A 12,057-nucleotide genomic window follows, 5' to 3' on the forward strand; every position below is an offset into this window, starting at 1 on the left:
TGAACCCAGGGGCACTCTACCACTGAATGTTTTATTTTTATTTTGAGACAGGGTGTCACTAAGTTGCCTTCTGGTTTTAAGCTTGCTGTCCTCCTGACTAAGCCCCCTAAATGGCTGGGATTAAAGGCATGGGCTGCCAGGACTGGCTTTTCCATGGCAGTTTCTGCTTTTCTCAGTTCTGGTCTGAGGTGCCGGTGATGAAAGTATCTGAGTGGGAGGAAAGTAGAGATCACAAATGGTGCTGAGATGACAGTGTTTGCCATGCCTCCAACCTTTCTGCCTCATAGAGATTTTCTTAGGAAGGAGACCCATGACAGATTACTGACTTTGTTGCTGTGCATGCTCAGGAACCCTTAAGAGCGGCTGTGAGTCTCTGTTCCCCTAACTCGGCCATAGATGTAGTGTGCACGGTCTCCAACCTATGTGGTATTCCACTTTCTCTCAAATAGCTGAACCTCAGCAGAGTCTTTGGACTCCCTGGCTCCAGAAGGAATGGGCTTGGCATTGCATTGGCAAATCTGGGTCTACATCAAATGAGACTCTGCTCTCCTATCTTTCAGAACCTGCTGGAAGAGAATGGACATTGGAAACAGTTCCTTCGTCACTGAGTTTATCCTGGTGGGTTTAACAGAATATTCAGGGATCCAGCTCCCCCTTTTCTTTATCTTCTTGGGAATCTATGTGGTCACAGTGGCAGGAAACCTGGGCTTGTTTACTCTAATTGGATTGAATTCTCACCTTCACACTCCCATGTACTACTTCCTCTTCAACCTATCCTGTATTGATCTCTGTTACTCTTCTGTCATTACCCCAAAGCTGTTGGTAAACTTCGTGTCAGAAAGGAACACCATCTCCTATGCAGGATGCATGACTCAGCTCTTTTTCTACTGCCTCTTGGTCAGTGCAGAGTGCTATGTGTTGACGGCCATGGCCTACGATCGCTACGTGGCCATCTGTAAACCCCTTCTGTACATGGTTACCATGTCCCCTCAGTTCTGCACTCAACTGGCTGTGGTCATATATGTGGGAGCGTTCATAGGTGCTTGGGCCCACACAGGGTGCATGCTGAGGTTGACCTTCTGTAAGGCCAACACCATCAACCACTATATGTGTGAGATCTTTCCCCTCCTGGAGCTCTCCTGCACCAGCACTCACATCAACGAACTGGTGGTATTTATTGTCGTGGGCTTTGATGTTGCTGTGCCCACTGTCACCATCGCTGTCTCTTACACATTCATCCTCACCAGCATTCTTCGCATTCATTCCACTGAAGGAAGATCCAAGGCCTTCAGCACTTGTAGTTCTCATATAATTGTGGTATCTGTTTTCTTTGGGTCGGGGGCGTTCATGTACCTCCATCCTTCTTCTCTTTTGTCCATGGACCAGGGGAAGGTGTCTACCGTGTTCTACACCATTGTGGTACCCATGCTCAATCCTCTCATCTACAGCTTCAGGAACAAGGAGGTAAAGGTTGCCCTGAAAAAAACCTTGAGCAGGAAAATATTTTCTTGAGCTCTGAGCAGTATTACTTACTATAGGAGAAACCAGATTTCCCTTTAAACCATCCCTCTTTCTAATAGACACAAGGACTTTGAGTGATGACAGTACTTATTAAAAACAAGTCAGGGGAGAACATACAGGGCAGGCTTTTCTCAGGGCTGCTCCTAAGAGAAGAGAGACACAGCACCCACATGGGAGTGTTAGGCTGTCTCCCTCATCAAGAGGAGAGAGTTGGTTTTATTCAAGTAAAAGGGATATTCTTGGGAGAGAGGGGACTGTTATGTTAATTAGCTTTAGATACATTAGATCTTTTTTTTTTTTTCTTTGAGGGCACTTGAACTCAGGATGTTTCACGGACCAAGGTTGGTCATTCTGGATCCAAATGTTGGCTTTTCATACGATGCTGCGTTCTGTAGCAACATCTCTATCTTGTGATTAGGATGAGTTGTACCTGGGAAGAGAACACAGAGATGGGAAATGGAAGAGAACACAAACCTTGGCAAGGAGCTAGTGAAGCCCTAGGAATATTCCCTTTTGATGTCTCCTCAATAATTTTTATCCTTTGTGTAGTTTGTCCTGGGACAAAGTCATGGCAAGAGTTTCCTGGCGCTAAAGATGCACCTGGACTCTGAAGCCGATAAGGTTGTTTGAGGGGGATGGGTAAGTCACTTAGCAGCAAGCTTTTAATACTAACAGGCTACAAGTTAAGGCAGGAGAGCAAAGAAAACACAGATCCTATCCTTTAGGCCCAGGAGGCATTGGTCTTTGCCCCTGTGGTGGTCACTCTCTCACTCCAACATAACCCTAGAGATTTTTCATATCCAAAGAAATGAAGCATAACAGAAATAGCATTGGATTTGGAATCAGAAAGCCTGGATTGAAACCTCTGAAATATAAGGACATCATTTTATTTCATAGGATTATTAGAAAAAAAAAGTTAATGCAATTTAATATGTAGCTCAACACTGGGACCTTATTCTCTCTTTATCTCCTTTCCTTCTTCCTTTCCTTACGCTTGCTCTGTCTTTTCCCCTACTGTTTCCCACTTATATTTTAGAGATAATTTTCATGCATTTTTCAAATAGGTTTACTAATTTATTGCAGATTCAAATATTCTGATTGTATAAAGAATCCCTTCCTAGATAACCTCAGAATTAACGTATGAACTTCAGATTATGCATTTAATTGCCTCATATTTACATTTGAATTCTCCATATGCACCTGAACTCAAAACATCAAAATTTTCTTTTATCACAGCAGCAGCCCCATTATTGCCTAGCTCCCTGCTTTTCCCACTATCATCATCACAGTGAAGGCATCATCTCCTACCTAATTGTTTAGACCCCAGGTGGGTGTCACCTCCATCCTTCTCATGCTACTTATCACTGCTCACACCTTTTTGCCCAGCACTTGGTGCTACTGTTACAGGAACTCCTATCTCTTGAGCAGTTTCCAGATATTTCCAGATGTGATCACTAAACTCCCATGAGCCTGTCTTCCTTATATGAACAAAGCCAGATCCAACTGCAACTCCCTGTCCTTGCCCAGATATAGTCATTCTTGTCCTATTAAACACTTTTCCACTACTGTCCCCTTGGCCTGAAACACTTTCTTAGTCATTTTTGCCTAGCTCATTTTATCCATCCTCCAGGAATGAGTTTACCCACAACCTATGGAGAGTCTTTCCTGTATAGAAATACAGGTTAGAGGATGTTAGGGTACATTCTCACAGCCCTCTATGTGCATACACTAGGATGCAGTTATGCTAGCAAATTTCCTTTTTCTCTTGAAAGTGTTCCCTACTAGTCTATGGGTAGAATGTATCCCATTCACTATTTTATCTCTATAACCTAGCAGGGTATCAAATCCCTGACAAAACAAGCAGTTAATACATATTTATAATTTGATTCGATTTATTCAATTATAAGAGAAATCTAAGAAATTGATTTTCAGGAGGATGTTCATTTAGCAAAGGGACTCTTGGCTTCTCAAAAATAGTAAGCAAGTCACTGAGAATTCATGGAGTGTGAATGAAGAGAGGAATGGAGTCAGGAAGCTGAAGGTAGAACTGTATCTCTGTGCAACTTAAATTCCATTCATATGGTAATAATACAACTCAATAAGAAATGAATTTGGGACTTTTTTCATGATGCAATGTTTGGTTTTCCTAAATTACTTAAATGATTTTGCATGTTTGTGTGATGTTGGTTGGCAGTAAATGTTTTCTAATTACTGGTTATAGTTAATAAAAGTTTATTTTAAATCCATTTTGTGCAATGACAAAATGTAACTATAAAATGTAAATTTAATTGTTTAACCATGTATTTGGATTGTCTCTATCTCCTACTCTCTCATATACGCACACCCACACACATCTCAACATTTTCCCAGCATGTCACGCCTAATAATTATGTCTCCAAGAGAATTTTCTATTTTGTGAGAAAAATATATTTGATAAAAGTAAAAATAAAAAATTGTATAAGCAACATATCATAAAATGAAATACTTAGCTATTATGCATTTCCCCAGCCACTTCAGGTATAAAGACTGTGTTCTAATATCTAAAATAAGCTCAGTGCACAATAGACATCAGTCAGTGTTCAATGGACTATATACTAAAGCACTTAAAGCAACTTCATGATATTATAACTAGTGTTTGGTATGATAACACACCTGTACTTTATTTCAGAGCAACATTATCCTTTTTTGCAAGCTCATTCTAAATGCTAAACTTTACATTTCATTTTCCAGTCAATAGCAAACTGAATAAAGGGGGTGGGGAGTAAGGGGATCATGGCAGGGTGAACATTATTTTCTATAGTGGGGAAAAAATGCTGTATAATCTGAACCCGAAATCCATCTGCAGCCTAATTATCTGTGTGTGGACTTGGATATTTATTTTATTTCTCTCGGTTGCATTATTATCACCATTTATAGTATGAATTCTACATGTCAGCTATATTTCTCAATAAAAATGTTAAATTACTACTCATTTTAGCCTATTAGTCTCTTATGATTCAAGTAACTGTGAGCTTCTTTTCTGTTTTTGGTGCATTTCCAAAAAAATGGAATATATTAGTTCTGAAAATTAAGGAACAGACCCTCGTATCTTATTTAACATGAGAGCGAAGGCAAACATAACCAACATGGTTTTGGTATCATTATGAAAACACAAATAACTAGGTGGAAGCAGATCTCAAACAGATCAGCAAGCTGTTCTTTATTCCACAGCAGGGTCAATCCATCAGGCACTGAAAGGGCTCATCTTCTGGGTGTGAAATGGCCCTTGGGTTATAGAAGGAGTCTGTTTTATAGTTTACAATGAGGGTGAATTAATCATTGGAGACTGTGGACATCTGGTTTGGAGAGTCCGGGACCTAGTTGCGTAGGTTAAAATTTTAACTCAGGCAGTTGTAAAAAGTTTGAAACTCATTGTCACCAGGAAAAGTTCAGAACTCTGTGTTCACTTATTAACCACTTTCTCTGGGACCCATTGTTACCCAGAGCTTCACTATTTGCTTTTCTCTTTCCAGGACTCATAAGCAATGGGGAAGGATAAAAGTCCAGGGCCCAGCATTTCAGTATCTACCTCCTGCCTTCAGGACCCATTGTTCCTGGAAAAGCATTTACTGGGAGAGGTTTAAAGTTTGGCTAGCTCCCCTCCATACTCCTGAGCCATACTGTCTTTCTGTGTCTCCTGGGGGCTGTCTTGTAGGAATATTATTTTTCATAACTCTTCAGAAAGCACTTCACATAGACGCCTCTTGAAGATAGAATGTTTTTCCTGCTTCTCTGGCTTTTGCCCAACCACAGTAGTACCATTCAAACATCAAAAGAGAGACAGAGGAAGAATTTAGGAAAGAAAATAATTTCAAAAGAGATACATGTTTATTATATGTAATAATCAAATCAGCATAATTGGCACATCTATAACCTCAGATGACTGATCACTAATATGTGAAAATATTCAGAGCCTTCTCTTCTAGGTATTTTGAAAATTAAAAATAAAACAACTAAAGAATCTGATCAAAAGAGATTGTTCATTGGAAGTAAAAAATAGAGTAGTTCTTGAACTCCTTTCTTTTGAGAACTAGAATTAGCAATTTTACAATCTGAGTATAATTCCTTACAATGAAATCTTTTTGGAAGTGGTGATTGAAAATGAATTTTCTCTATATCTGGTATCATTTAGAGAAAAACCTTCAAAAATTCCCAAAGGAAACAAAAACTTTTAATAAATCCATAAAGTATTTATTTCCTTTAGGACACAAAGAAGTCTTATCTTGTGGGATGCCTTGTGTTATATGCTGATGAATTAGGGCTCTGCTATGGTGGCAAGGGGATTGGGAAGCATGGGGACTCATTAGACCCACTATAGCTTTCAGAGGATACTAAACCAAAGTATGCAATTAAAAACTGGGTGTGAGACAGCATACTGCTCCATTTGCCCATCTGTCACCAAATGTTTTGAAATCCTGTTATTTCCTGATGCATAGTTCATATTTCAACGGTGTTCATATTTTTCCCTCTTATTTAGTGAACCTGAGCTGTCACAAGATGTAACCTGGCTGCATATTTATTCCTGAAATTTATGACTGTGACTCTCTACCTACATAAAATAGAAAAAGAATAATTTACCCAAAATAAACATAAGGGACAATTAAATCATCAGTACATTTACAAAAGAAGATTCAGAAAAAAATCTCAATAAATTAGCATTCCAAAATGTATCATTTATTCAGTCAAAAATAAGTTCTTCAGAGTCCAGAGTAAAACGTGGCTGTATAACCAATGTGATCCTGCAATCTGTACATGTGGAAAAATAAGATTATGTACCCATTTGAATCAAATGTATGATATGTCAAGATCATTGTAATGTTTTGAGCAACTAATAAAAAAAATTTAAAAAAATACCCATCAAGAAAGAAAATAAGTTCTTCAGGACTTTCTTTACTTGGGATTAAACCAAGGGTTTCCCACATGCCAGGCAAGCACTGAGGACATCCCCAGACCTTTTTGTTTATTTATTTTGAGGCAAGGTTTCACTGAGATGCCCAGTCTTGCTTTAAACTTAAGGTCCTCCTGCCTCAGTTTCTGGAACAGTTGGGATTACAAATGTGCTGCACTTTCCTGCAGAACTTCTTGTTGTGTGTCTCTATAGCAATGTCTGAGGAGATAGGTACTGTGATACAAAGGTAAATAAGGAAGCTATGTTATCCTGGCCTTCCCAGAGTCTTCCAGGTAGCAGTTGTTGCTCAACCTTTTCAAAGCTATGTCCCTTAAAATGTTTTAAGTTCTTCTGCATATAGAATTTAAGAGAGAAAAATATAAAAAATTTTAAACTTTAAATTTTAAAAATCAAAAAATTAAAATACAGATATGGGATTCAATATTTTTGTAAACAATAAAACTACTGAATATTTATTTCAAACTGTACATATTTTATTGGTAACTCATGCTAATCTTACTATCTAATCAGGAACTTGATCATGTGAGTACATATTTGCCTATCTTGTTTAATTTATAGTAGATTCTTATTATTGGTTTGTTTTCCTTGTTTAGTGTCTCTTTCCATCTATTAAATATGACATCAAGTAGCTACTTGCTAAAGCAGATCTTGACACCACCCAACTGATACGGTGATGCATGAAGAAGAGAAATGGGTTGTGAGAATAACAAATGAGGAAAGTGAAGTGAGAGACTATGTCTTGTTGTCTATCATAGTAATCCCATCCAATGTGACTGATCATATCTACAATTTACAATTCACTTGTAAATTTCTGTCTCAGAGCTAAGATATGCTTTGTATTCTCAGAGCACAGCATGACAATGCCTAGGTAGGGATTTGAATGACATAGGCCTTTGCTAGATATAAAATATGGAAAACTGCAAGGAAGTTCGTAAAAATATTAAAAATAAAGGTGCCACATGATTCAGCAATCCCACTTCTTGGAACATATTCAAAATAACTAAGACCACAATCTTAAAGAGAAATTTAAATTCCCATGTTCATTACAGCATGATTCACAATGGCCACAAGGTAGAAGTAATCCTAGCGTCCAACCACAGAGAAGTAGATAAACAAAATGTAACACATACCAAAAATGGAGTATAATTCAGCATTACAAAGGATGGAAAACCTATTCACCACATGAATGGACATGAAAGTCACTATGCTAAGTGAAATAAGTCAGTTGAAGAAGGATAAATATTGCATGATTCCTCTTTTATGAGGCATCTAAAATAATTAGATTATAGAAGTAGACAATTAAATGGTGGCTACAAGAGGGTGGGAGAAGGGGGGGATGATGTGGATCTTGTTTAATAAGGAAAAAGCTACTACTATACAAAATGAGTAAGATCCAGAGATCAGCTGTATAACATGAGAAAAAGAGAAGAAAGCAAAATTAAAACCTGGTTATTTAAATTATGAATAAAATAGACAAGTATTTTAGCAAAATTAATCAAACAAATGAGAAGTTTTAAATAAATATTAAGACTAGAAAATGGAAACATGAATCAGAATTTCAGATATAGCAAAATACATCCTGAGAATACTTTGAGTTTGAAAACTCATATATGAAATGGGCAGCTTTTTGGAAAAGCATAACATCAAAAACTGGTTGAAAATGTTCTGAATAAACTTATAATCAATAAAAAATCAAATTGTTAGTTTGAAATCCTTCTTCCCCCAAACATGCTTGTGATATTTTTATATGTAAATTCTAGTGAAACTAAAAAAAAGAGATTATTTGTAACTTATGTTAAAACTTGTATGTAGTAGAAATAGCTCCCTTGATTTGTTAAAATTTCACTTGTAAAATCTGGAGATGGCAGTGCAGCCTGTAATCTTAGTTGCTAGGGAGATGGAAACATGAGAATTGCAAGTTCATATGCAGCCTGGGCAACATAGGAAGATCCTATCTCAATTAATGAATAGCACTTACATCTCAATGAAATGAGGCCAACGATTTATTCACATCATTATACTACTGAAATATGTAAATTATCTTGTATTAGGTAACAAGGGAGAGAGTTGAGACTTGAAGTTTCCTAAACTAATTAAAATATTAAAGTCATTCTTCATAGGAATTTGTTCTAGTAATAACTGTAATTAAGACCCTATGTTCCCTTACTAATTTAATGACAGACAGATAGTGTCTGAAATAGGAAAAAAAAAATGGGAACTTTCCCAAGACTACAAATTCTTTGGAGCTGTCTGAGATCAACTAGAATAGAGGCTCAGACAAAAAAAAATTGTTAGGAAGGACACAGTGCTTGGTAAAACACTTTGTAAGTTCTAAAGTATTACTGAAGAACAAAATGTATTTTATGATTGATATCTACTAACAGAGATCAATCCCTTGGGTAATGAAATGTTTTTGAGATCATATGGTACTCTAACTTATTTATTTATTTTTTTGTTAATTGTGTTATTGTATGTGAAGCCAAATCTTGGGAGATTTTGTAACCCTTTGGGAATTAATTGTATATTTCTAAGCCCCATTGCAACACTTACATATAATACAGGATTCTGGTTTCTGATAGAAAAAACCTTAAGGTAAGTAAATATCAATTTCTCACCAGGTCATATAAGACTTATAAGGTGTTTGAATTGTGTATTTTAATGCTGTAATTAATATTTAGTTCTTCAAGATAATGCACCATGCTTCACGTGTACTGGCCATTTAAATTTTTTTCAAGTTTTAGTGACTCATTTTATTCTCAAAATAAATCCTATCTGATAAGATTTATAGTTGAGGATATTAAGTCACAGATAACATCATTTTCCTAAAGTCACCCAACTGTTAATAAGGAAAGTCATTCAATTCTGACTATTCTGGCTATAGAGTGGCTTTAAAACTTATAGCACTATGCTATTATATTCATTTATTTTTTTAGATTGTATTCACTTATTTTTTTTAATATGAATCCAAAACATACATTGCAAAAAAGACCAACTATTGTACAATTTCACATATACTCATTTGCTTATTTTTTGTCCATATGTACCATGGATAATTTAATTTCCCATTATCTGCATTTCAGTGTTAGCATTTCTTTCAGAACCACAAGTGAGTGAAACAAATCTTGCAGAGCTCAGTATTCTAATGTCCTGCTGCCCTAAAATTGGTTACATTAGGCTACCTGTAAGTTCTTTTTTTGTGTTGATGACTTTTCTTATTTAAATTATGTTCCAGCAAAGGCACAGTTGCAACCCCGATGCTCAATTATGAATCTTGAGTTGTGACTGGGCTCCTAACCATCACTGTAATGTTCAAGACACCGTTGGTATTATTTTAGAGATGGAAGGTCCACAAGCCTGGCCAAGCTGACGACATTCAATTCTTTCTCCTTTTGTTCTCAGTGCTTTTTAGAGCAGCTTACTGCCATAGATGTCCCAACAGCAGAAACAGCTCCTTCTTAAATCGTAAATCATAATGTCATGCTGTTCATGGTCTGCAAAATGCTAAAAAATTTTTGATAATTTTTCCAATGTCACTATAGGCACCTCAGAAATCTCTTGATCTCTCTGCTTCTTGAAATAAAAGCTAAGGTTTCTGCATTTTGTTTTGAATGTGATCAGTTCTGTGACAGGCAGGAACAAACCTGCTTCTCCCCCTGATCTTGAGCAGCACATGCTCTCACCTGCTTTCCCATTTATATCCCTGGTTGAGGCTACTCGCTCCTTTGGGGAGAATTCAAGTCAATCAGAGAGCAAATTCAGAAACTATATTATAAATTAATAAAAAACAATAAAATAATTCTTCAAAGTCACACAGTGGCTTAAAACTTGGAGATGTTGATATAGACTTTGTCTTCACAATGACTCTTCTTATTGATGAGGAAATAAATTCAGGGGTAAATGACCTGCCACCTCTTATACAGACTCTACACCAAGGAGTACAGTCCTGCTTTCAGCCTCTTCTTCTGTCCCCAAACAAGAATCCTCTGTCATTGTTCAGTCATAGGGGATAGGATGTGAAATGAACAAATATTTCATTCAGATGAAAGTCATACAGATGTTTTGTAACATTTGCTTGAGATAAGTTAATAAACATTGGAAGATCTCCTTTTCATTGTATTTGAATCACTGGAAAAGATGGATCTCATTCTCAACCCAGAAGACTGAACTTTATGAACCCTGTTCTCTTGGTTAAAATACCAGCTTTATCAGAGTCCAAAGATTCAGCTGCAATGGCATTTGAGATTCTGATGTCTAGCCAATATTATTTAGTTATGTCCATTGAATAAAATTACATCCCCAAATTGAGAATCCCAGGATTTCTTCAACAACTGTATTCTATATTCTGTAGCACTCAGCAGGTTAGTTTAGGTAAATTTTTATTAAATACCATATTTTCCCTGGAAGAAAATAACAGATCAATATCTACTTTACATAGTTGTATATTTTAAAAGTAGAGATTTATAAGAAGGATTGTTATAAATTTGTTCATCTATGTTAAGTCAAAGAAGCTAAACTCAAATTTTCATTTTAATTCTAATTAGGCTCACATATAATTATGTTTGCATGTATCTTAATCATGTACACACTGACAAATCTATGGGTAACTTGTAAGCTCTTGGTAAACTGCATGGACTCTCACATTCTTGTATATCTGATGGTATAAACAACCAGATACTTTTCTTGGATATGCATTTATATTTCTCAATGGGAGGAGCAGGCACTTTTCTTTCAGTATGGCTGTTTTACAAAGCTTTAAGGCAGTAGAATTGTAGGTCACTAAACATAGGAAAAATTTGGTAGAGAATCAAAGCAGTACCTTCTTATAGAAAACCATATCACATATGTTATCTATGTTTTAGGACAGCGTCTACCCATGCAAATGGTAATCACTTATTTTTGCTTTCTTTTGATGTAATGACATTTCATTTTCAGTGAAATCTCACACATGAAAATACTTTATTTTTAATCATTTTCAAAGTGATTCACCTACTAAATTACTTTGATAGGAAATTTAAATATTGCAATTCATTGTTCCCCAGATGAGTTGAAGATATTAAAAATAAAGAAAAAATCTTTTGATGATTCAGGGCAATGATGGTTATGCAAATAGTCTATTTTGTGTATTCATGTTCATTTTTTTTCACCTGACCCAACTTTCTGGATGTTTAGATAGCCTGGCAGTTTGAGGATTTTTCTTTTTTTTTCTGGAAGCCTCTTTTTTTTTTTTGCCACCCTCAATTTTGTTTGACATCTTCCTCATGTCTGCCTACCCCTTTCAAATTTGGTGCCTTCATTCTGCTCTCTTTCAGGTATGCTAAATAATTTCCTAACAAAAATGGTGATATAGTTTTAAGAGATGACCAATGTAGACTGATAAGTGAATGAACTTTAATAAATGGATAATGTGATAATTATAGTTGATTTTTTTAAAAAACGTTTTACTTACATTCAGTTATTTTGTGACAATGAGATTTTAAGTCACTGAGTAGATATCTACAAATAGATGAGGTTTTCCTGCCCATCTGTGATTTCCTTAATCTGCTGGGCACTGTCAAAGCATAAACTAATGTGTTTTGTTTACTCTGACA

General features: G+C 36.2%; 1 protein-coding gene across 1 annotated transcript; it reads left to right on the forward strand.

Moving 5' to 3' along the window:
- The first annotated feature begins 573 nt into the window (after positions 1 to 573).
- Positions 574 to 1,512, forward strand: LOC143391066 (olfactory receptor 8B8-like). The gene has a single exon (XM_076843626.2). The coding sequence runs from the start codon at positions 577 to 579 to the stop codon at positions 1,510 to 1,512; it is 936 nt and encodes a 311-aa protein (XP_076699741.2). The 5' UTR covers positions 574 to 576.
- The last annotated feature ends 10,545 nt before the right edge of the window (positions 1,513 to 12,057 follow it).

The sequence above is a fragment of the Callospermophilus lateralis genome, chromosome 2 (genome assembly GCF_048772815.1).
Source record: "Callospermophilus lateralis isolate mCalLat2 chromosome 2, mCalLat2.hap1, whole genome shotgun sequence".
In the NCBI taxonomy this organism is placed as follows: domain Eukaryota; kingdom Metazoa; phylum Chordata; class Mammalia; order Rodentia; family Sciuridae; genus Callospermophilus; species Callospermophilus lateralis.